At 39.7% G+C, this 27,035-nt stretch overlaps 1 protein-coding gene across 2 annotated transcripts in view; it reads right to left on the bottom strand.

Moving 5' to 3' along the window:
- rock1 (Rho-associated, coiled-coil containing protein kinase 1) overlaps positions 1-25,162 on the bottom strand; it is a 40,554-nt gene extending 15,392 nt beyond the window's left edge. For both annotated transcript variants that reach the window (XM_042497112.1, XM_042497114.1), the window contains exons 1-14: positions 24,319-25,162; positions 10,274-10,355; positions 7,550-7,650; positions 7,223-7,360; positions 6,898-7,073; positions 5,531-5,615; positions 5,221-5,365; positions 3,785-3,923; positions 3,005-3,096; positions 1,692-1,851; positions 1,227-1,296; positions 989-1,077; positions 592-640; positions 202-337 (exon numbers count right to left, since the gene is read on the bottom strand). In XM_042497112.1, coding sequence (XP_042353046.1) covers positions 202-337; positions 592-640; positions 989-1,077; positions 1,227-1,296; positions 1,692-1,851; positions 3,005-3,096; positions 3,785-3,923; positions 5,221-5,365; positions 5,531-5,615; positions 6,898-7,073; positions 7,223-7,360; positions 7,550-7,650; positions 10,274-10,355; positions 24,319-24,411 — 1,555 coding nt within the window. In that variant the 5' untranslated portion in view covers positions 24,412-25,162. The remainder of the gene's footprint in view (positions 1-201; positions 338-591; positions 641-988; positions 1,078-1,226; positions 1,297-1,691; positions 1,852-3,004; positions 3,097-3,784; positions 3,924-5,220; positions 5,366-5,530; positions 5,616-6,897; positions 7,074-7,222; positions 7,361-7,549; positions 7,651-10,273; positions 10,356-24,318) is intronic.
- Positions 25,163-27,035: the final 1,873 nt, after the last annotated feature.

Genomic DNA, 27,035 nt, shown 5'->3' with positions numbered 1-27,035 from the left:
GGATGAAGGTCAAACCAGGAAAACAGCTAATCCATTCGGGTCATATGTCTTTGACTAGATCAAGTGATACGGAGAAGATGAGGGCATTGAAATGCAACAAAACTATGTTCAAATACCGGCTGCTTCCGCACATCACTCTGCAATTATAGTTTAATTGCACAGTGTCTGAATCATACGTCAGCAGCACCTCATTATCTTTACCCTCATTCTCCAAATTGCGTCTCTTCTCAGCATCCTGGTCAGCTTTTCTTTGGTACTCGGTGAATCTGTGCTGCAGCATGATCTTGTCCTTCTCCAGCAGAGACATGCTGGTCTCTGCGCTCTTCCTCAGGTTTGCCTGTGGCAAGGAACAACAGAGCAGCTGTGATGTGGCAGGAAGAAACTGATCCTTAATCCAACCCCTGCTTTTAAACTGTAATTTATTTAACCATATCATTTAATTCTAGTATCAAGGGTTTTGAGTGTATTATCAAAATAGAAGCTGGGGATGCTGTTAAATTTTATGATATAATTGCAACTAAAGCAGCAAACATTGCACATTTATATTTTGTTAATAAGAAAAATGTGATGAGAAAAAGAGTCTGCTTTAACCTCTTCATCCAGTTCTTTCATGATCTTGTCGATCTTGGTGTTTGACGTCCTGAGGAAACAGAATTTGAGAGACAAACTTAACCGCGTTGTTTTTCTATAAAATTAAAATCTCATGTGTATTGCAAGTCTGGTATAGTCATTACAAACAAAAATATATATGCAACAAGGGGGGGGGGTAACACATAATAAATTATCTATGGCTCTTAAAATTACTTTTTTAGAGGCTAAATGTCTAAACTGTCTAAAGGTGGCTAAATGTCTTATATCTGTACTTTGACTGGCACTCCAGCAGCCATAATCATAGGAGCAAGGTGGAAACTCACATTGTGTTATGTCTGAGCACATCTTAAGCTGCTACATTACCCGTTTGCAGATGAATAAAAGCTCTGTTCCATACCTGCATTTCTGCTCCAACTCATCCTTCAGCTGCATTTCACCGTGGAGCTGCTCCTCCAGCTGGTAGATCCTTTTCTGCAGGTTCTCCAGCTGAAACACACAATAAACAACCTTTGATTTTCGCAGGGACTAACAGATATTGCAGATACCTGCATTAAGGGAAATTTAAGTCATCAGAGGAAATGGAAAAATGGCAGATACTGCATCTTTAACTACGAGAAAAAATGTGATCTACTTACATGACTCTTGTCTTCCTTTGTGGAGCTGCTACGTTTGTCACTGGATTTTGTGCTGGCGCTGCGCAAAAGGCTGGAAACAGGTATTATTTTTAGGAAACGATCACAAAAGTCAACAGTGAAAGCTAACATCTACCACAATTTCCAGGCAGAACTAAGTATATATGATATGTGATATAAATTATCTGAGCATTTACAGGCAAAGAGCTTATATATATCTATGATATCTGCTCAGAAATAAAGCATTCAAACTGTGCCTACTATGACAAACTGATTTCTACCATGAATACAGTGCACTCTGTTGAAGTGCTCTACTTAAGACATAAAATACTAACTGATGAATGAATCTTATCATAGATAAACCACTATTGAAATACAGCATTTTCATTTAAGTGCAATTATGTAGACAATTTAGTGTCAAAGGAACAATTTGGCATATTGATAATGAACACAGCGTAGAGGACGTACTGCTGACTGCTGTAGTAAGTGAAGCCTACGAAGGGCAGCTGGTTGCCCACAAAGGCCTTTGGTATGGGGAAGGTCTCCTCCTCTCCCCGATCCTCCTCAATGTCGTCAAAGTTACTGGTGTCAACATCACTACTCAGCTCAGGCACTACTGGGGCAGCAGCTGCACAGAAAAGATGGAAGATTCATGATGATACAAGATAAACAGGGCCACCACAGTTCATTAAGCCAATGTGTGTTAAAGGCACAGTCAATTTCAGAAGACACTCCCGAAATAATTGTCTTTGAATAATGCGACTACAAAAAAAAGAAAATAGCCATGTAATGTTGCATGGTGTGGTATGCCTCTATTTAACCCCACTTGTTCTCTTTTGGGTGTTCTTTAGCAAAAAAGAACAACCGCACCTGTTACGATACTGGAAGTTATTTATATATATATATATATATATATATATTAGGGCAGGCACAGTATAATTTTCCCTGCTGTTCAGATTTTTATTTTAATTTTAAGAACTACAAAAATGATGTCAGGACAGGACTTGAGAAAAAATACAACAGCAGTCAACATTGTTTGCTAGAATAAAATAACATGATAGGGTCTTTTCCCAGATACCTCCACGAAATCAGGGTCTTATGTATTCCCCCACTTTGTCCAGAACACAATTAACATTTTAGCAGATTTTAAAACGTGGCAACCAGTAGAAATACTTTCTTCTGCTTCTAATATATTCCATTAATCTTTTCTTTTTGTATCTGACATAACTATCCTGAAGAAGACGACCTTCCAGATATATAAAAGATACAGAACAAGTGTTTCACTTCTCTGCAGAGTTTTTCTGGATCACGGATCTCTTCTAAAATCCTCTTTAAAACACGGGAGAGCAGCCAACTCGCAGAGCTGGTCTGCCAGTGTAACGCCAGGGGTGGCCAACACTAAAGTGCTGACTTCAGCCTAGTAAAGTATTAAATATAAAGCCACTAAAGAACTGACTATAGCTCCTGGATTAGGTCCTACATTTCTAATCTCTCTCTGCTCCAGTGTCAATCCTGGCGCATTAACATTTGTGATGGACTGCTTCCCCCGTTGTTGGCCTCAAAAAGCGCTGTGCTGCCAATTATTCCTCTGAGCAGGAATCACGTTTAGTCTTGGAAAGGATATTGAATGAATGGCTCGTCTACAAGAATTTCCTGCAACTGTCTGTAGTAGGTCAAATGGAAAACATGATCGCTGGCTACATCGTTGCAGTAACAGTGAGCAGACTGCCAAGTGACATGGGAGGTGTGAAATTAACCAGTAACAGTGAAAATGTTCTTACTCTCTCTGATGTTCTGCCATGTCCACTGGTCATTCTTGAAGAAAGGATGCCTCTTGATTTCATCCACACCGTTACGGCCAAGTCGAACTTCCCTGTGGGGGTCAGGGGGGACATGTTTAGTTTGATTCTTGATCATTTATGTGTGTGATTTTGATAAAATGCACTATTTATAATTAAGCTTTAATAAATAATACACATTAATATTATTTTCCTACTTTTATTGTGTTATTTTTAACCAATATCAGTCCAAATCAGAAATATTAAATATTCATTCATTTTCTGTTTTTTTGTCAAAAAAAGGGTTATTTTCAATATACTACATGCTAATTGGATTTTTTGTAATCATCACAGCCTAGGATATGTAAATGATTTAAAGCAACATTGTGACATTGGACCTAGTGGACATAGCATGTATTTTCTCCATATGTCAAATACAGTATAAAAAAAAAAAAAAAAAGGGGGGGGGGGGGGGGGGGCTTAAGATTAAACAAAAATACACCATCTTGCCAAAATTCATTCCATTTGCATGAACACAGCCAAAATTATCAAAAAATGAAGAATGAAGTGTGTATAATGCACCAAACAGTCCCTAAGGGTTATTAACACCAATAAAAGCAGTTCTTCAATAGCTACACAGATCTACAATGTTATTATGTGTCAATCAAGATTCTTTCCACTGAGGGTCCTCTAAGCCGGGAAACAATCAATGCCTAAACAAGGAAAGGGTGTAATGATAAGGACCCACTTCAGAATCCAGTGCTTAGTATGCCACTATCTAACCTGTCAGTCAGGAAAGCACAGATGAGATTCTTTGCGTCATTGGAGATGTCGCTGTCGTCAGGAAAGGTCAGGGCGTTCTTGTGGTTCATAATTTTGCTGTAGGTCCCCACCAGGGAGTCTGCATAGAAAGGAGTGTCGCCTGTAATAACAGAAGACAAACAAGAGCCATGGTTACTGATATGTCAACAGTAAGAACAAACTGGATCGCACACAGGCCCTGTTTACGCCTGGTGTTAACATGCGTCAACATGGGCTAGTGGCTAGCTCTAAGTACAGGTGTGAATGCACCCAGTGCATGCTAAATGCGTCCTGAGATCCGATTCCTCAGACCACATTTGGAGGTGGTCTGGGCTCCATAGGGCCATTCTTTCGGCAGTGTATATGCTCATTTCTCCTGGGCCACACTAAAGGAACTATGCGCTCATTTGTGCACCAGCTGAATCGTTTTAAAGTGCAAAACACCAAGAAGCAGCCACAACAATAAAAGAGGAACAAGACTTTATTTGCCTGAAAGATGCAAAGTAATAGACCATGTCTGAGTTGTTTTGATTTTGCCTGTGTACCAAGATCTTTGCAAACAACTTCTTCTTTTAATTTCTAGTAGTGATAGATTGATCTTGAGTAATATGTCAATTTACTATTACCGACTAAAAAATAAAAAAACATCTCCATATACTGTCATTTTTACGTCACGCCTTTACTTTGAAATTCCCATTGCACATTTGTGTCACAATTTCCGTCCAAGAGCACCTCCTTCCTAATCACTGAAACAGTGCTGGAGGCCAAGCTCCAGGAAAATAGTAGCAAGCAGCAAAGAAAAAGACAATGAGGATATTTACTTATATCATCTCATTTCGCTTGCAGGCACCTAAATTTAATTTAAATCATATCACAATAGACTTTGTGAAACAGCCAATATTGTATCACAGTCCAAAGAATCAACATGATATTGTATTGTGATGTAACTTATGATTTACACCATTAATCTCAAGCAGACTAGGCACAAATGTGCATTGCTGCTCCCCACTGGTTAATAAAAGAACACATTTGGCCTTTGCAAAAGGGGAAAAATGTTAGTGGTAATCTACATATAGAGCAGGAAACTGAGATGTGATCACAAGTGGTCACTCCAGACACATGTGGACTCTAATGCCTGGTGTGAAGGGACAGACGAAGAGCTCTCCACTTGTAATCGAATCATCAAAGACGTATATTAATACCAAGTGTAAACAGGGCCATACACACTGTACATAAAAAATAATATACCGGAAAGCTTCAGAGTCTCATCTTGGTATTTTATACTGGAGAGAAAGGTAAAAAATCATCCAGGGCTTTTGCCCTTCTGGGACATAAATTTCATACTATTATTAAGAATTATGATAGGTGAAGTAACGTTAACGTTGACCTTTACAGGAAATACTTAATCAGAAACTCACCAACTAGCATTTCGTACAGGAACACTCCCACTGACCACCAGTCACACTCTCTGCCATAATAGCCATCTCCTCCTTGGGATTTCAGTACCTCGGGCGAAATGTAGTCTGGAGTTCCCACTGCTGTGTCACATCGTACCATACCATCCTAGAGAGAGAAAACATTTAAAAATCATTACAATTTCAATACTTGTTTGCAAATGTTTTTCAGAGAGCTAAATAATTAGAAAGCTACTCAAAATCTCAAACTTAAAATATTCATGTTTATGGGGTGATAACTTTCATTCTTGTGACAGAAAATTAAATTTGATACCTTGTTCATTTTCATGCAGGTCCCAAAGTCTGCCAGTTTTAAGTGGCCTGCTTTGTCTAGCAACATGTTATCAGGCTTCACGTCCCTGACGAGGCAAAAACAGTGAAATCAAACACATATACAACACACAAACAATATACCAAAATCAAGTATATAAGACAACTAAAGCCCTTTGTGCGTGCAGTTAAGGTTAGTGCTGCATGAGGGTGCCTCTTGGAAAAATAGCTCTCCAAATCAGAAGTGTGTGAAGGTGCTGCAGTGTTCTGCAGTACTAGTTGAGATGTAATGGGGTATGAAGGACACTGGGACCTTAGGGAGCAGAATTTATGTTTTCTAGAAATTTCCTTTCACTACACCTTCCAGCGAGCTAATGGGAAACAGCAAGGGAGTTAATATGAATGTCATGGTATAAATTTTTCCACCATAGCTGCTGTGCACATAGCTTAAAGTGTAGAATATATCAGTAGTCATTTTTTTTAAAAAGAAAAAGGGCTGTTGTGTATAGAGTTTATTTCATAAAATGTGGCACTGTCCAGCACAGAGAGATTGATTACCCTAAGAAACCAAGATATTTTTACGAGATCAGCCAGTGTCTCAGAACTGAACAGAAAGGAAGCAACTCTAATAGACTATTTAAATCTCTGCTAAATCGACACGAACAAAAATGAGACAACACTGACAGCAGTTACAACTAACTTTAATTTCTTCAATATGTTTTATGTACAGGTAGAGGTGACTGATGTACTGTATGACACTGTCATGTAGGAAAAGCATTAGCTTTGAGTCTAACGCCTGAAACACACTGCCTGCGTGAGCAGTGCGTGAGCGTCGCTGAACCTGTTGTTATTTTTTAGGCGCCCCTATTAACAAGTCAGAGCAGCCACATTGCCTGCCTGAGCAGCACTGGTCTCAGTTGCCTTACAGCCGCGGCACATCTAGAGAAACGGTTGCAGTTCAGCGAGGTTTCCGTCACGCGCTGCTCATGCATGCAGTGTGTTCCAGACAAAAGTATTAAAAACAAGCAGTAATAAAGTGTGTCACCTACAGTTACTTATGCTAAAAACAGAAGCTCTGACCCTGAACTTCCTGCTTAATACAGAGCCCTCTCAGATCCGCAGTTGCCACCACACCTTCTAGATCCTTCTGCATATCACACAGTAGTCAAGTACCATAAAAGATAAATTATTTTACACATTGACTTGGTCAAGATTTCATTGGCAATTCCAACAGACCATGAAAATATGGGGACCTTACAGCGTTTTCCATCAGAAAGAATCACATCAAAGTGGTCTGACTTGAGTCAACTCACAAACAGAAAAACACAAAAGAGATAGAGAAAGCAGGAAAAAAAGAGACGCTGCTGTTACCTGTGAATGAAGCCCATGGAGTGGATCCCGTCCAAAGCCAGCACCACTTCAGCGGTGTAAAAGCGGGCCCACTTCTCCGGGACGTCATAGTTGCTCATCAAGTTAACCAAGTCGCCACCCGGCATGTACTCCATCACCATGTAGAGGTAGCGGTCATCTTGGAATGCAAAAAAGAGCTGCAAAATAGAGAAGAGAAAAAAATGACAGTCAAAAATGAACAAATCTCTTACTACTTAATTTCAGGCACACATAAGGCTGGGTTTACACATATATGGCCTGCAGTCCATTATATAATGCTAGGTTAAATCGATTTTAGGTATCATACCTGCACCACCCATGAGCTGTTTGCAAAAGCCATGATGTCCCTCTCTTCCCAAAAGAAAGCAGAGTCTGACCTCTTGATCATCTCAAACTTGCTCAGCAGCTTCATGGCGTATACCTTGGATGTGGCTTTGTGTCTCACCTGGAGAAGATGACAAGGTGACAGTGAAGTTAGGCGTATTCTAACGTTGTGGGAGCAACACCAGATATATATCATATTGTTTTGAAACTAATAAAAACAATATTGATTATATTACTTATACATCTACAACTTTCTTAAAGGTATATAAAGAGCATTATTAAAAAATACACACACAAAATGTCTTCTTACCAACTGCACTTCTCCAAATGCTCCCCTGCCAATAACTTTAACCACCTCATAGTCATCTGCTTTCATGCGTAGATCACGAATTTTACTTATGGTTTCCTTGTCTGGAAAAAAAAAATAAAATAAAGATAGATGTTAATAGGAAAGAGAAGCTACAGAAGCTTAAGTTTTTGCATTGACCTTTAAGAAGAGTCTTATCCTTCAAGTAGATCCAGTTTAAAGTGACAGAGAGATTAAAATGAAGTTTCCAGTGGTTGCATTTTGTATACAAGATAAGCTCAGTGCTATCCTGTTTTTATTACCTAACGTCATTTAGGTGTCACGTAATGTCGACATGTAGCAGAGGTTTGGCTTTCATAGGAACATTCAGCCTGTTGGCAAACAGATCAGAAAAAGCTCAATGCTCCTCTGCACAGCTGAGAGCTTCTTTTCAGGGAAAGTTTGTTGCTTGCTGAGAGTCGGCCTCTCCCTAATGTAACAATGCTAGCTCCCCACGGGGAGATAGTATTCACTGTTCAGCCAAATTTGGTCATAGCTGAACAAGGGGGGATAATTTTCAATTCACATGGGTCACAACTGGCACTGGAACTCGTGGAAAAGGGGGATGCGGGGGCACTCAAGTTCAATAGATCTAAAAATAAAAAGCAAGGCCGAGTTATTAGAATAAGAACATTTAAGGGTGAGTCATTTCCACTGTGATCATAAAAAATCCCAGAGGATCAAAAAGACATATAAACCGTGTTTAGAAAAGGCGCAAATAGGATTTGCTGTTACAGAGATACACTGTGTGCATTTGCATGCGTGTGGGGGTGGGGAAGATTATTTCCAGTAGGTCCCAGGCAGCATACACACTGTGAAAAAAATCAGCTGATGTGATCGGGGTGCACAGCACAATGTATGGAGGAGAGGATTCAGAGGAAAGAGCCCTTCAGGCAATGCATGGTACTGGGGACTAGCTGTCTTGCGAGACAGCTAGTCCATTAGTCTACATCCATCAATGCATTTCCAACACTTGGCTGCTATACACAAAAGTACTGTACCAAGAGTAATAGAGGAGATGCCTAATGGCAGTTTTAGCCAAGGGGTTTACAGTAGGTTGGGGTGATTATCAAATATGAAACAGTGATTTTTTTGTTTCCCTCAAACTGATAAAAAGCCTTAACTCTTTTGCTTTTCCTCTCAGTCATGGCTTACGGAGGCAGGCTGTCCCTGCTTATTTAGCAACCACCTGAACTTAAGTCAGTACAGTTTCATAGACATTACACATGATCATTGGAAATTTGTCTGTATAATGAATTAATGCTGCTGATCTAGTTAGAAAAAATCACATGCAACATTCTGTGCACTTTCACAGCATCACATTTACAGTGTAAATTAGGGGTGGGTATCACCAGAGGCCCCCCAAGATACTTTAAATAATGTTTTTATCTTTGCACCTCTTGTCTGCACTTTTGGTATTTTTAATGGTGCTTTTTACTCTTTTATTGTAAATCTGTACCTTTTATTATGTTTTTTATTTATTGCTCAGTACAGCAATTTGAATTGCCCTGTTGTATGAAATGTGCTATACAAGTAAAGCTGCCTTGCTTTTCCACAAAATGATATTATCATGATCCTTAAGTCACAAAACAATATTACTGCAACACTTAACATGTTGCAATAGGCAGGGTGGCGATAACATATATTGTAATTTTTAACCGTTTTTCAACTCCAATTTTGTCCCCAAAGGAAAGCTTTGTCAACATCCATGTGACTGTTTATCACACTTCAATCATATTTACTGCAGCAAATTGTATGTCATGGGCTGAAAAAGCAATTGATTTCAATAATCTACTAGGCTACCAAAAGTCTAGTAGGCTACCATCAGTTTAATTTATATAATTTAAGATACTACTTAAGATACTTGGCGTCCTTGTAATGATACTAAAAAATTGAGACTATGCTGAAAACCACAAGACTATGCTGTATACAATTTTCCACCAACCGTAGTGTAAATAGAGCAGCAACCATTTTCCCTGCTGGACATGAATCTCAATAGATTTTAGTGCAATGTTTATTTAGTGGAGAAGTTTTCTTGAGAAACGGAGGAAAATTAAAAGTGACAACTACAAAACATGCCACAAAAGGAGGGAGAATATGCTGAGTTATAGCAGAGGGAGTGGGAGTACACATTTGTTGTTTAGTTTAGTTGTAGGTCTTTTAGTTAAATTATGTGTTTGTCTGTATGTAATTCAGGAAATTAAAGACGTATATTCCCAAGATATAACACTGAGGCTCTGCCACCACCTCAGACACTGCTGAGTTTACATGAAAAAGCTCTGGGATAAATACTGTTACATTTCCTAGAAATGTAAAAGAATCGGGCAGTTACACTAGATCTGTCATGGAAAAATAAGATTCAGCATCGCTGTCTGCATTTGATTGGTATTTTCATTATGGGGTTCCCCAGTCTGAGGGCACAGTGAAAAAGAGAAGCCATCACCATCGGCATCATGTGGGTCACCAGCCATTTATGAAAGCCCCTTTGTTGGGGGACACTAAGCAGCAGACACCTATTGTGTCCAAGCCTACATAGAGGCGCTGACCCAAAAACAGCCTTCTTTTCTGAGCCTAGGCTTAGACCCATATGTAACAGGGCCTACAAACACAAACGATTCAAGTGAAAGACATGGAGAGATCAATGTTAAAGGAGGACATGGAGAAAAAAGCAAGATGTGAGCTACTTACATCTACTCAAAAAGTTGTCAATGCTCTTGTTTTTCCTCAGGGCAGGGAAGTCAAGGTCATACACCAGCGCGTCCAAGCCATCCTGAGGGGAGAGGAGAAGGGTTAAGAAGAAGCAAGCAAAGATACACCGTCTTCCACTGTAGCAACATCACATACAACACCTAAAAGCAAATACAGTGACCTGTCATGCTGCTGGTCTCTGAAGAACAGCTTTTAACAAACTTCCTCAAAAAGTTCCTCTGCAGTAGACTTGCAGACTGGATTACAATAATAATGTCTGCAAGGTATTAGCTTATTACAAATATCCGGATTTCAGTGCTACTGTAAACATTAAGAGTTTCTAAAAGTGATTAATTGTAGATCCACTGAAGGATCTCGAAGGGCAGTTGCTTGTTAAAAAGGCACCTCAAAACATGTATTTCATGCTACTTTAAATGCACTGACTAAGGGCAATTTAATTTCACAAAATTATTGCTGCAATGCTGGCAGAAAGCCCTAAAATGAATGCTGTGTGTCTAGAAATGCTTGTGAGGATTTAATAAAAAATAAATGTCTAAAAAGGCCAAATATCTCAAGAACACATTTGTGTTTCCATTAGAGGCTGCAGCATTGCTTACTATAACAAAGCAAATTGCCAAAAAACTAAGAAAACATATGCAGTTTTATTGTTGTCAATGTTATGTCACAAATGAAAGTGTACATCTGCACATGAGAGCATATGCATTCTAAGAAAGTTTATTATGTCTGTGGGCTTGGGCCAGCTGCTGACCAGAAACACGTTTATGAGCCATAATGCTGGAAAACCTGGAAGCCAGAAAGGAAATGTGCATTGTAAAAAAAAAGTTTCACAGGTCTACAGCTTTTCTATAATGTATGAAAATGAGCAGGATACAGAGCACATGTATGATTGCAAGTCTTGGCCAGGATTGTCCGCACACGGATCTACAATTGGAGGTGGCTGATCAGCGGCTAGCAGCTAGTGGTGCTAAGAGCATGAACAGCAGAGCCACCATGGGTCATGATTATTGTGTTTATTTGCTATTATTTGCAGTAAGGCAGTGTGTAGATAGACATGGTTCTCACACATTTTACTAATGATTTTTTCCTGGATAGATAGTGGGATGCAACATTTTTTTTACGCTTGAGAAAAAAAACAACGCTAGTGCGATACAAACAGAGGAATGCACCTGCACTACTATGCAAATGCAGCCAGACTGACTACCACAACATAGAACAGAGAAGCTCAGATTACAACATGCAAAGAATGAACGTGCTGCTCAGGATGCCATTACTCCACTTTACCTTTTCATAGCAAATTGTTGTTTGATGCAATATTAATGTTTTGAATGTGCAAAAAAGTGGTTTTGCCTTACAATAACTGTACAGTGAGGTCAAATGTGTGACTTCATAATACAGTGCTGCAACACCCACTGACTCCATTAGAAAGTCTTTCATGACAACCTGAAAAGCACTGTCCCTGTAAGATGTGAAAACACGGTAAAAAATGATGGTGTTGATATATAAAATTGAAAAGGGCCGTGCATGAGTACCCATTTTGAATTATAATGTGACAGCTTCAACATTAGAATTCAAAGAGATGCAAACAAACGTGCAGGATAGATTGTCTCTGGCTTGGCAGGAGTATAAATGCTACTGGCCAGATTTAATCTAATCTTCCATAATCCAGACTGTCTGAAAGAAGTCAGACACATGAGCACTTGAACACTACATACTGTTATGCATTCCCTCTGGCGGGTGTGAGCCAGATGTTAAAACTGAGCGTCTTCTGACACTTTGCTACGGGTCACTTAGCCTACAGTTCTTCAAAAGGTTAGAAATACATATGGTAGAGAAATAATCCAGCTGATCCACCCATGAGATATATAATGAAGATCTTTACTTCACTTGTTAACATGTCATTGACAAAAGCGACAATTCTCTGAGCTCGCTATTATAGCAAGAATCTTGTCATTCCTGTATTGTGAATGATGTTCTGTTAAATATTCAGAGGATTCCTTTTTGCATCTGAGCAAAACAATGATGACACATGGTGAATCAGCAGCTCAGACAAGGCGAGGAATCCTCTTAAGTACCGCTGCTGCTTCTGGAGGTCAGGGCCACCCCCCCACCCCCCCCCCCCTCAGCCCACCAGAATGAGTTGAAGCAGGGAAAAAGGCACATGGGAGGGGAAAAGCAGAAATGGGAGGTAAAGAATGGCGGGTGGGAAGAACAAAAGCAACGTAGACAGAATGTAGGAAATTAATGACAAGGTAGGTTTAGATGCATACACATGGCTAACCTGAGAGCCAGCATCTGCTCAAAAAATAAAAATATAACGTCACCTTTCAGGAAGGAAAATTTACACAAGACAGACCATAGGCTGCGAGAAAAAAGGGGCCTTGTTGGCCATACAGTATCCAGCCAGCCTGGGCTGGAAAAAAAAAAAAGCTGAAGAACTGAGTCCTTCTGGACCCTAATCACAAGGCTCTGTGCTCAGCAATGCACGTTTGCATAACTTCCTGCCGCAGAGAACTCTGGACAGCCACAGTAACATTCCTTAACAGGACTGTACACGTCAGAGAGCTATTTTAGGTATGTGGCCAAACAAGTTCTCAACAAAAAGTGAAGGAAGGGAGGAAAAAAATCCATCCCAAGTACAGAGTCACATAGTGAGCCTTATTTTCAATCAGCACTAGTGCCTAACACTATGACGGAAAAGAGGAGGGAGTGGAGGGCTGGCGCATGTGGGGCAGGCTGGTCCAATAGCAGAACAAATGAAGGAAGACACAAAGAAAAATCGGAAGACAGCCATGCTAAAAGTCTTCTACTGAAACGGCAGTGTGACAAAAGAACCAGATTTAGTCAGTGGAAAACGGCATCATGAAAAATAACCATGAAATTAATTGCTAAATACAACTTAGCAGATTTAAAGAACACGCTGTGCAACATCAAATCAGCAATCTGAAGCATTAAGAGTGTGTGAGCAAGAACTGTTCTAGATTTGAGTCTCAGCATTAGGATTGCAGCGTTATGCCATTTTTAAGGTAAAACGTGATATGAACGTTGACGATCATACCATGTACATTTGCTAATCTTTGTTATTGAAATACATGCTACTGGACAGAGAATCTCACCTTTATTTTAGTTCTTTTCGAAAGGAAGACACTTTACGTATTTTCCATTAAAACATGGTTTCAAGCCTTGACTAATTTACCAAAATTAACCCTTTTGTTTTCATTCCTTTAATGGTCATACTGAATGGTCATACTGATAATAACAATTCTGTAATACTGTGATACCGCCATATTTTCTGAGACGGCTATTGTACTGTGAAAATCTCATACCGTTGCAACCCTGCTCAGCATTTGCATCTCTGCATTGGTGTCAGCTATTCTCTTGAAAAGAGGGACCGCATCAATGTATTAGGGGAATTGTAATCACAGATATTTGCTTTATTTCTATGACAGGGTTTCCCACACATTTATTTGTTGCTGACATCCCACCATGATTAAAACATCTGCTGCCACAAATAGATATTTTTTTAATGTTTGAAGCTGGACCGTTCGACCGATGGAAAAATCTGTACCGGTTGACAAACTTATATCATCTCAAGGCATGGTCATATTGGCCAACCCAAAGAGGTGCACCTGAATGCCTCACATATCAGTGTATTAATATATTTATACTGCAAAATCAAGCAGCAACATTGTGTTTGTTCACAAAAAATATGAGCATTTTATTTAAAATCACCAAGGGTGCTGCTAGCCATTTGGGTGCCCAAAGCATAACGGCTTTGTTGAGAGTTGATGCAGTAAATGTGATTGATTATGATAATACTGGGCTGTTTCAGTGCCCCCCTCCAGCACAGCAGCAGTGCTGAAAAACACTGTGCACACAGAGGCGTGGGCGTCAAGTCCAATAAATAAATATGAAACAGAAGTAGCTAATGCCAACTGTTTTGATCCTCAGAGTTGAGGATCAATAATCAAACATTATCTGTCACTTTTCGGCTTCAATCATCAAAAGACTCAGCCGCAGGTCCACATGGAGCAGCTAGTAGCACAGACATGGCTTAGACTCAAGCAGCTCCAGGCTACGCAAACAAACATGAGGCTGATGGCCGAGGATCACTGACAAAGCTTTTTCTTAGCTAGTAATTCAGAGTAATTTCCAGAGGTGAAAACTGTTCCTAGATAAGCACTTCTACCACACTTCTTGCGAGTCTGAAATTTCCAAGGGGTAAGGAGTTTGTCTGCTTTCCAGGCAAACAGAAGGAAAAAAAGGCACCAATGATAGAAATGTGCAGCACAAAATGGAAAATAAAATTAAGCACTAGAGTAGATAAACACCAGTGGTCTAAATATCAAGTGTTTGTTGATCTAGATTTTAGCTTCTGAGATATCCTCATTTACTATAGCAATAGTCCTGAATCAACCAGGCAAGACAGGAGCTGACAATATTAATCAGTTAATTAATCAGTTAAGAAGTCAGTGAGAAATATCTGCCCTAGTGGTTCTTTTTTTATATATATAATGTACTCCTTTTAAAACAGTACTTTAGCTACCAGTGCAAAACACTTCTGTAGAGGAAAAAAAACTATAAAACAGGTAGAATACAGCACTGCACCTTCAGTGTCTGATTTACAACCTTGTAACAAAAAAGAAATATCTAAATGCTACATTTCAGATGTTTACAATCTATCACTAATTCATGGAAAACAATTTTTTATCATCACACAATAAAGCTAAGAAAGCATTATAGTTGCTTTGAACTTTGTCTTTATGATAAGTTGCATTTATAATGTAGTGATATCATTATTTTACAGTGTGAGTATGAAAACTACAAGGAGAGGAGGAGGAAGTGAGAATGTCTGGGCTGGGCGAGAGATGTGTGATTTAACCCCAGTTAGACCCATTTGTACAAGTCAGGTGTCACTTTGTCAATATTAAAAACATAAGCCGACATCATGCATACACATGATAGCAACCACAGGAAATTTTAACTTGCATGCTTATAAAAAACTTTGGTCACATTTAGGGCTGCCCCTTGAAATCGGAGATTCAAATCATCTGTGCTTCAAGTCGAACAATCATTTTGGGGAGGGGGATTATTTGCTCATCAGTATGCTGTGCAGTTCAACTCTGGGGACCTTTTGGTCGCTGGATTTTGCTGCGGAGTGAGTGCTCTTGACTTTCTCTCTGCTCTTAAATACAAAGCTGCGGACATACTGCAACTGCACAGAGGAGGAGAGACCTTCTGAGGGTTGTCATTGAGGATTAGACTACTAATCTGTGGTCTCGCTCTAATATCCGACGTCTTTGCAGGTCCGTGAATCCAGTGCAGCAGGCAAAGTTCTTTTTATCTCCTTCGCAGCTGCATGTCACTCTTTGATCTATTGATTCCTTCACAGCTGATCAGATCGATAGATGAGAGGAAATATTTGCAGATTTTTGGAAGTGAAAGACAGTTTTAGGCCCAGCAGAATTAACAGTTTAGTTTCATTTTGCGCCTGATGTTCTGCTGCGTGTCTCCACCGCTACTGCACTATAAATAACCCAGCGGTGCTTTAATACCGCTCTTAATTAAAAGTCCAGCTCCATTAAGACTATGGTGGGACAAATTAGACTATGGCGGCCTGTCGTAGTTATTATTAGGAATCACTGTTTGATTCTATTCATATTGTCCAGCCTACCCTTTGTGTACATGTATCCCCATTTGAGAAACTCTAATCTAACCTGATCACTGATTAAAAACAGAGCAAAACCCAGGCATAAAAGTCACTCAAGTGCAACAAGCATTGGGTGGTAGCAGTCCACAGGCTATGTTTTTTTTTCTATGTGGCAGTCTTGAGGGAAAAAAAACTCTTGGAAACCAAACCAGAGCACACAGGAGTCCATGTTATCCTATTTCTGCTGATGCTGCTTCAGCCAGAGGGCGACACATCCCTGGGATTACTAAATAATAATATGAAAAACCATCTCATCACCCTAATAATGCAATGTGGTAGTTATGTTGAAAAAAAAATGTATAGTTATACAAAATGCACAAGCCAGTGGTTGACATTACATATGGCAATTATTTCTTTAAGCTTAAGGGGAGAGAAATCCTTACACAACACACAAGCTCTTTTCCAGACATTAAAGTCTGAGTTAAAATTTCCATGGGAGACTCAGCCACATCATCCCTTTCTGCATGCCAGCACAAGGCATGTGGACTGGCCTAAGTCGAGCCCTACTTCTCACTTCCTTTTCTGCCACCTCTTTAAGACAATATGCTTTCCACATGTGAGCAATTGTGCAGACAGCCATTCAGTTTGCCATGCAAATAAAGGCAGTTCCATCGCAGGCTGTGCCCGTGTCAACACAAATGTGATCATACAAAACCAATGAGGCCATTCAAAGCATGAAACACCACATTGCTTCCTCACTTCCAACGTTCAGGTACAGGCAGTCATTGAAATATAAGAGAATACGGTCCATCTGCTTTGGGACGTATCAATTTGGTATCACTGAGAGATTTGCTCAGTTTTTCAACTAAGTTCTTGGTCCTAACTCCTGTTGTACATAATATCTACTGACAGAAAATCCCACTTACCTAGAAAGACTGCATATCTAACAACTCTACTGGATAAATGGCAGTGACAGTGAACCCAGGGGTGGCAAAACAGGGGCATTCCATTTCCTTATGAGGTCCCAGTAAGCGAGAATCACTGTCACAAATGGTTTCATGTCAAAATATAATTGACTTATTCCAACAGTTGAGAGCACTCACGTGTTTCTACTGACTGAGCTCTGGATTCTCAAGCAAAACTCTGCTGCCCTGCCTGCTCTGCCCAGGATTTCTGACCTTGCCCCAGCAAATAACCATCTTATTAAACATCAACCCCGTTCACTTCAATCATCTTTACCTTAAAAAAGATGAAAGAAAAGCAGGAGGCTGTAAAGGTCAATGGGTGAATCAAAAGGAAAGAGCGTTCCTTTATTAAAAGACTGGATCATTTTAGTATGCATTCCTGCACATAATCAGTCGGGTTGAGGGAATGCAGAGCTACAAATAGCTCAGCCAATTGTTGTTCCCATAGCTGAATAGCTGAGGAGAGCAGTTTACAACTGACAGCCCTGAACCTTTCTGACAATAGGGATGGATCAGATGCTGACAATAACCGTTACCACAAATACATGTTTTTCAACTGAAGGAGATGTGATTTATCATTAAAAAGGAGCAAACTAGTAGTTTTCTTTATTTCAGCTATGAAAAACATGGAAAGCTTTAGATTAAGAAAACTGTAGCTACCTTTACTTTATATTATTTGCTACTGTACATTAGCCATGCAGGGTATAGCACTGCTGTGAGCAGGGACCATGGTGGTGGCCCCTGGTTCATTTAAGGATGCCGTAACATCCAAGACTCCAATATGAGTTTTCAAATCAGCGTCTCCTTGTAGCTGCATTAGCATTTGACAATAAGTAGGCTGGTTATCAATATTATATTATTACATATCTGCCTTATCAGATATTCTTCTGTAAGTCCAGGCAATATTCTTATTTTTTCATAAAACCAAGAAACTTGGCACACTGTAAAAATCTCCACAACATGTAGCAGACATGACATTACATTATAAAGTTCTTCGATACTGTGATGTCCTTTCCATAAGAGAAGATAGATAACCACGAAGGCATTTTTGCAACAACTCAATATATGAAATTGTTCAGGGCCCCAAACTGTACAAGTATACCAAGTTTCATGCTTTTATGAAAACTCATTTCACTATATGTATGAATTCTATATATGCTAAACAATAATTTAGCATTGAAGGTGATCATTCACTCTTTGTTTTGAATGAATATGTTTTGAAATAACAACACAAAGAAAAAGCTTAGAATTAACTGCACTGCCATGATCTGAAACAATGGCTGCCCACACAGACCATCAAGCTAAAATCTTACTGAATGTTTTATCAAATGGTCGCAATTAATGTCAAGTGTGAGCAAATTGTGCACAGTATGTAACTTAACAGGTTTAAACAGAAAACAACCAGTGTGGTCTTAAAAGAGGGATATGGGTCATCTAATGCATTTCTCAAAAAGAGTTAGTTACAGAAAATATATATATATATATTTTTTTACTAAATCTTGGGGTTACATTTCAAGTAAAAATTAGTGTTTTCACTTTGTAAAAATGTCACACAGTATAAATAATGACAATCATATCTCTCTGTCAAAAAATTGTGCCAATCTGTATCTAAGTCTAGAACCAAATACAGACTCTAGCTGCATTTATCAGTGCTGACAACACCTTGCAGGTAAGGTTTGTCTATTAAAGGCAAAGGTCACTAGAACAAGGGCAGGCACTCAACACAGGCAGGACAAGGATTGACTGTACTCTGGCTGTTACTCAATTTGGGTCACAGCAGATTGACGATGCAAGGCAATTAGGAAGCACGGTAATAAAATGGTTCTACAAATCATTCTCATGACTCAGATTTATGCAGTTGTGACTGGAAACTGTCAAACCTCTTTCTATACAAAAGTTCTTTATGACCAGGCCCTGTGTTTTTTATAGGATAGTTTCCTTTAAATGCATAAACTCTGAGAATTAGGGCAATTTTTTTTCTAAAATGGAAAACATGCCACATTCTGACTGTGGCAATGAGGGCGTAACTGGAGGTGAAAGAGCAAAAAATGGAACATAAGCAAGTATAGCATTTCACACTTGCAGTTTTTTATTCCATAGCTTGTTTTTGCTAGATGGCACCATTAGCATGTTAATGAGTCGGTAGTATTAACTAACTCCTTCAGTTTGGCAACAAAGATATTGTTGTGGGACAAATAGGGCTGGGTGATAAAATGATAACGAGATATCAATCGCGGAATGTACTGCTACAGCAGCGCAGTGAGACAGACAGACAGAGCGGAGCTTCTCCTCACAGCACCAGTGTCTGAAACAGTGTCTGAAACAGCCGAATTTGCGGAGGTGGAAAGTGACTTCTTTAGACATTTTCAGACTACTTTGCGTTAGCTTCAGGTTTAATCAGACTTCAGCTGGAATTATTGAGAAACACCAAGATGCATCACATTGTGTCTCATCCAGCCGCTCACGCTGAGCTCTCATTATTATTACCAGGGGCAGATGTAATGTTTTGGGGGCCACAGGCACATTACCTTATTTTCACCTTTTCTCTAACTGGGTTGGCAAGCTGTTGGCAGCTATAGGATCAATCAAAATTTAAACGCTTTAATGATTAAATGAGCTTGTTTTGCCTTTTGGTATCACAGCAACCTACCACATGAACTGTGCCACTTACATCACTGTTCATTTAGCAACTCCTGCTTATTTGACTGATTTTCTAAATCACCTAAAAATAAGAGCATCCACCCTAACATGTACATGTTGCATTCACACAGTCAATCACTGTCCACGATTCTGGTTACCAAGGCTTGTGGTTTCCTGTAATTACTCTTGTTACAGATTTAGAGTTCAAGTAGCAGATGAAAGAGGGATCTAAACACACAGAAGCCAATGCACCCCAAGTGTTGAAGTAAGAACAGAGACAGAAGGCCTTTATATAGCTCAAAAAGAAGCAAAGCCCTTAGAAAACAGGTTCAAACATACCAGCTCAACCAGTCCAATTCACAAAATAGTTACGACTCTATCACTGAAGGACAAGTGAAAAAGCAACTAGCAATTTCTAGTCAATATTTTTGATAATATATTCCCTCTATGTCAACTTACAGAGACTCCAACTAAGGTTAGCATTTCAATCCAAACATATCATTTGATAAAACGATTTGATGCAAAACACTGATAGTTGTCAAAAAAAAAGAACAATCCTCAGACGTAGGATGTCCCAACCAGATGAGAATTTTGATTATAGTACTCATTTATAGTGTTCTGTACTTTTATTACAATGCTGCATTAATGGGATGTGAGAGCAACTTCTGAAGACACATTATAGATAAGAGCCATATAAAAATATTTTTTAGTTTATTTCCTTTATTTATTTGTTAAAATAAAATAAAAATCTCTAAAGGAACTGTTTGCATGCAGATTTTTTTTTCTTATGTTGCATTGCAAACCTATTAAACTGTCAAGCACATACACTGGATTGATTTTAATAATGTTACAGTACTGACACGTGCATTGTGCAGCAAGTACTGAATCAGGACTGGGTATCAGCAAATACTCAATATCAAATGACTCGGATCTAGGGCCAAAAAATTTGATCGGGACACTCTCAAGGTGAGCATTTTCAATCCAGACATACTATTTGATAAAATGATTCAATGCAAATTATTCTCAGACCCTTTAAGTAAGTGAGCTTTCACCTCACAATGTCAGGAATTCTGTCTGTTCAGATTGGCTGTTAGAGGCCGGCCTAGAGCACAATGATTAGGGAGGGGGCAGCCCATCCAGATAAGGCGCTCTTCTCTCCAAGCAGGATTTATTTAGGGGGTGAAGATAAGAGCGACAGGGTTGGAATACTGTGCTCAATAGGCCAGCCCAGAGCTGAGTGGTAAGGTGCAGGCCAAATGTCACCATCACACAACACAGACCAGGCTCCTATGGGGAAAAAAAGTCCAACAGGGCTATACTTCAAATGGAAAGCAATGCCAGCTCAAGACTCAGGTACAGAAACATGGCCAGTAAAAGGCTTGCATTGTGCATTCTGATGGAACCTATTACTCATAGCCAAGCATGTTGGCTGCTTTATGAGTTAAATGTCCTGATTCACGGCCTTCAGAAACATGAGTCTTCAGTCCACATAATTTTGGTTTATGGGTAGAGAGAAGAGCCCACACCCAGCTACCTCAGAGCTGCCTGCCTGGTCTCAACTCTCTCCAGACGTGCAGAATGGCTTTGGGACACACAGGGAACTCCGGGCCAGTCAAAGACAAGAGGTTATTTGATTAGCATGGAATTTTATTAAGCTGTGGGTGGAGTTGCATGGTGGCAGAGGGAGCCTCAGCAAAAGGCCTCCATTCATTGATCAGGCGAGATTGCAGAAAGGGGGGAAAAAAGAGGAACAACACCCTTGTGTGTGCCGCTGCCAGCAGGAACAGTCCCCACAGCTTTTTGCCATTAAAAATGCAGAGCGTGTGCACTTTTAGGTGAGTTTAATTGCCTCTTTCTGCAACAGGATGGGAGGTCACAGAGAGTAAGCAAGTTTTCTTTTCAAAAGAAACCTATCTACAGAAGCCTATACACAAACACTTCAAGTTGGGCGTGTGTGGGTGGGGTTTTAAGACAAGCCCCCTTCCCAAAACAGACTGCTTGCCTGATGTTCCTGTGGTTGGTAAGTCAGCCTGCATGCAAATATGTCCCATATAGCGAAACCCAGTAATGAGTCCTAAAACCTGGAAATCCGTTAGCCTTTCAGCACTTCCAGTTCCCTCTTATCAAAGTCAATATGTTTTTTTGAATGGGTTTTTGGTTAGAAGCCTGAAAATGGCATTTGGTTAATACAAGCTAGAGAGAGTTTCACGTTTTGTTCTATGAAATAAAAAAGGCAATAAATACACCACTCGCAAACTCTGAAGCTTTTACGCATCTTAAAAAAGAAGGTGGCTAACAAGTGGCTAATTGAGACCACAGAATGTCATCACGCCAAACTGTGCCAAACATGGCTTTACAGCCTTGTTACTTGTTAAGATGTTTTGGTCCCCAGATTTTGCTGTGAAGTGAGCACTCTTGGCTTTGGCACTACTCTTTGGCTCAGGAAGCTGCAGACATACAGGCAGTGGCACAGAGGTGGAAAGGAGAGACCTTCTGCATAGAAGTGGTGAATTTACAGCTTACAGCAACTAAATATGACTCAGTCTCTGGCTTTTGTTTGATATCTTGTGCCTGCAAAAGAGTTTGCAAATTTACGATGCATCATTAGCACAGTTAGCTTGTTTACCATATGACATGAATGCCTCTGTTGCACTGGAGGTCCCACAGAGTCTGTTCAAACTTTGTATGTACAACAAAAAGACAAAACGATTGTTGAATATTCATATTGAACAGCCAAATCTAATCCAACTGGCATAATTCTGAGTCAGGTACAGCCCTAACCATATCATACAACCATGATACAGGAATCATTAATCAAACAGTGTGACCTGATGTGAACAACCTTTGCATGAGTTACAATGAAACCACTGTATACACACTCAGAACTACAAGTCGTTCATGGTTAATGAGAGCAGTGAACCCTAAGCAAAAACTTAGTCATATCTGCAAATACATGACGTGGGTTCCCAGGGCTATCCCTGGGAATTAAGGCCAAAATGTTCAATCCTATCACCCACATAAATTCTGGTTTCATCACACGAAAAACACATGAACACAACTGCTCTCATGAGTCACTAAGAGCCAAAACCTTGTGAAAACACTCAGTGCCACTGTCACCCAAGCCCAAAGGATCCTGATATCAACAAACACTTGACACAACAATATCCCCTTGGCATCTACTCCACAGTGAGTCAGTTTCTGGGATTGCGGCATGTAATAAAACCCCATGAAGGTGTTGCTTTAGGGTTTAGCACGTGGCAGCAGCCGCCTTCTTTCCTCAGACAGCAGAGTCACTACATGAGTTGTCACCCCATAGACAGGAAGCAGCCAGGGCGAACTCCCAGCCAGCAGGTGTACTGATGCAGCTGGAGGCCTGCAGGTTACAACAGGCTTGCAGGCAGCCATATCACTTCAAATGGAAACTAGATAAGTAAATCTAGACAAAGCACACCTAACCATGGACTTCCTTGTGACTTTAAAAAAGCACAGTGGTGACATGACAAGGCATTATCAGTTTGTAGTGGGTGGCAATCAAACTAATACAGCTGATATGATCTAATAACAATGTGATTTAACCCAAAATAATCTGAAAAAGTGTGTATGTATTGTGGAGAGCAGATACAGAGTCGCCATCTGTCAGTCTAGCTCTGTTACTATTGCTTTTTAATTAGTAATTAAATCTAATTTATCAGGTGCTGACAGTACATCATTAAACATAAATCCTACTTCTAGAAATCAGATGCATTATTTGCAGTTATGACTGCAGAACTTCAAAGTGCTGGTTGTTTTCTTTTTGCACATCCTTAATATGAAATACTGTGCAAAAGTCTTAGGCCACCCTAAACACTGTCATTTTAGCAAGGTTATAATGATCATATATCTGTAGTATCTTTATTGAAATACAACTTCCAGTTAGTTAACCTGTCACAAAGTGTGCATGTAATGCTCAACATAGAGAGGGATAAAGACCAAACACAGAATCATACAACCATAACAAAATGTGGCTCAAACATCAATATTGTGCTTTGGACATGTCTTGAATGCAACGTGGTGTAAGTACACCATAAGATTAGTATTGTAAATCACATATGTTCTGCTCAAGAGAGTTCAAGACATGCTCAGTGAAAAGGGAGGCCACACTAAATACTTGCAACTTAGTCTGCTGAAGTTATTTTATTCTGAAATATTTACATTTTTTAATGCTGCATACACTTCTATGATGTGGTCGCATTTGAATTAAGATACTACTGAGAATAAATATGATTATTATAACATTTCTACAATATCAAAGTTAGAGGTGGCCCAAGACTTTGCGCAGCACTGTAATCAAAAAATATTCTAGAAAGTGTCTATACTGTGGAGAGCAGAAACACGTTTGCCATATGTCAGTCTAGCTCAGTTGCTAGTGCTTTTTAATTAGTTATTGAAGCTACTTCATCAGATGCTGACAGTACATCGCCGTTAAACATCAACACTACTGCTAGAAATCACTGATTCATTGTTTTGGGCTGCGAGATTATGATTGCAGAGCCTAAAACTGCCGGTTGTTTTCTTTTTGCAAATTCATTATATACTGTATACACGGTTACACACAGGTGTTTGAATATGAATCTGTGTTTAAGGCAAACTGTCGGCGTTTGTATCAGCACATTCCTTCAGTGACAATCGAGACGACTTGTTGGTCTCGGAAAGAATTTCTGCTCCAAGGAGTAGACTGACCCCGAATGGTTGACTCGCTAGCTGCCTAGCCAGCTAGCAAGCTACAAACTTACCAGAAGACAATCCGTGTTAATTTCCGACTTAGGGTCCTTCAACATGGCATCGATTTTTTCAAATCGAGCCGCCATACTTTCCCCAGCAGACATTTTTGCTGTTAAACTCAGTCCCGATGTTGGGTTGTGAACAAAAACAGCTCACTGGCGAGGCTGGAGGCTGGCTAGCTAGCTTTAGCAGCCAGCGGTAGCTAGCTAGCCAAATGTTCCTTTCTTCGTCTGAACTTTACTCTTCAAAGAAAATACATCGTTCCTCTCGAGCTTTCACAGACGATGAAACGTTTAAGATTGCGCTGAATGTACAAAAGCCACATTTTCGGAGTCGAAAGATGTTTTTTTTCCCCAGTATGAGTGGCAAACAACTTCAGTGGCAATAGATAAATGCGGCGACAGATTAGTCAGCCTCCGCAGGATGCCACTGAGAGCTTAAAATGTTGGTGCATCCAAACAAAAGGCAATTAAAAGTTCAATTTGAAAAAGCACAGTTTGTGGGAAGGTTAGTCCAGGTCCGTTCCCATATCTATGCCGGGCCCTTGCAGAAAACGACGATAGACTCTGACAGCTCAAAAGTAGAAGTGGTGGGGGAAAAAAACTTCTGCTTCTTCCAAATTTCGATCAGTTTAAACACGGAGTCGTTACAACGTTTAACGGCGGTCCTTCCGCTGCATCCCGTGCATTGTCACTGACTGTCGACTGTCTTCCGTCCGCGCCGCTTTGTCTCTCAGGTGGTCGAAGGCATATAAATCGGGTTTGGATATGTGTTAATTTACGGAAAAAAACAGCAGACGATGCCTGATTTTCTCCCACAGTCTGACCAACATGTCCGCCTTCCTGTTCAAACACCCCGGAGAAGCAACTTCAAAATGTCAAGTACTGCGCATGCGCCCTACCGAGGCGCATTCAAAGCAAAGAGTTCACGGACTCATGACGGCAACATGTTGCTGTTTCCAAATGTTACAGTGTTTTATGTCAATATCTCACTGAAAAGCTACCTCCAGAGGAGAAAAAGATATAACGCTATTGGTATTAGTTGTTAAGGTTTTAACAATTTCAAATGTTTGATTCTGTTCTATTCTTTTTAGCCAGTGATTGACATTATCCACATGGTTTACACAGATGTTTATGAACAGTAATCATGTACAGTGCAGCCCATAAGGGAGTAAGGTAAGGCATTTTGGGGGCCCAGCTGCTAGGGGAGCCCTCTGGAGGCCAACAATAATCAATGCAATGATTATTGCTAACCAAATTTGATTTTGCACCAGAATATTCACCATGACGTATTAAGACAACAAATATAAATTCTGTTGTTGTTGTTGTTGTTGTTGTTGTTGTTGCTTGTTTGTTTGAATGCAACCCCTGCATATTCTATTCTATTCTATTCTATTCTATTCTATTCTATTCTATTCTATTCTACTGAGTAATGAAAATGATTCATGAGGAGTACCTGTAGTCTTGGTTTACCCTCTAAGATATTAAGATTGGTAGTGACAACAGAATTACCAACTCAAGGTCTATGAGATTTAATTTATTGTTATTTATTTAGTTATTTGTAAGGGTCACTCCCCAAAGGCTAATCATCTTTTCTAGCTTATACTGATTCAAATGTTAATCCAGATCACTGACATTTACCCCATTGGAGCCCTTAGTTTGTAGTTTTGTTTTTTTTTTTTGCTCTGTTTGGCAGTAGAAAAATTGGATGAGATTCTAATTTTAGGTAATATCATGTCAAAGCAACTTTTTAGGCAATTAAATTCTCTAGAATGAACAAATGGAAACAGAAAATGCTTCCAGCACCTGCTGCCAGTTGCTCCCTGGAAAATGGCAGTGGGTCTCAATATGGCTTATTTTTCCTCTCTTTTTTTTCAAACGCTGCATTTTTTTTTTTTTTTTACAAATACTTGCGGACTAATAATTGCTTTGTACCTACCTACAATGTAAGTCTGTGAAAATAACAGCAACAACAGTAATAACACTAATAATAATAATAATAATAATAATAATATTTTAAGCGCTTTTACATGTGTGATTTTCCACCAAATATCCAATCAAATGCCAGGCATACTTAAAATAAATAAAAGACATTTTTCCCCCTTTTCTGCAGTAATCTGTGTGTTTCTTCGTCACCCCACAGAGGGCGGCGTTGCACAATTTTTATTATGGCAACTCACCTGCGTGTCAGAAAATTGGAATCCATAATGTTGACATTTATGGCACTGATATGTGGTTGCTGGACTTGTTGTTACACGCTCCATGGGAAATTACACCTGGAATTTACGGATGTAAACGGGAATTTACACCCGTTTATATAAGCCCAAAAAATCATTTTATTGTTAGGATGTTTTCCGTGCACCACTGCGCCCTACATGATAGGAAGCTGAACTCGGTGAGTTTGGTGTTTCTGCCAACAGAGGGAGATGTTGTAAGCCTAGAGACCATAAATGGGAGCAGTACCTCAGGTTACTTAATAAGTTGTTTAAATAGGAACTTCATTACTGGTATTGGCCTATATCTGCAGTACAAACAGAGGATGTAGCCTGCAGGATGGCAGCTTGCAATATATAGTGTCATGCATGTCTATGTGTGTGTACGTAGGCTATTTAGATTGATATGTATGTATGTACGTACATATATATGTTTGTATGTATACATGTATGTATGCATCTTATGCATCCTTTGTTTGTATGTATGCATGCATGTATGTGTGTAGCCTGTGTATC

Source organism: Plectropomus leopardus, chromosome 12 (genome assembly GCF_008729295.1).
Source record: "Plectropomus leopardus isolate mb chromosome 12, YSFRI_Pleo_2.0, whole genome shotgun sequence".
Lineage (NCBI taxonomy): Eukaryota > Metazoa > Chordata > Actinopteri > Perciformes > Serranidae > Plectropomus > Plectropomus leopardus.
Note: the sequence above shows the minus strand (reverse complement) of the source record. Positions and strands in the feature narration are given on the sequence as shown.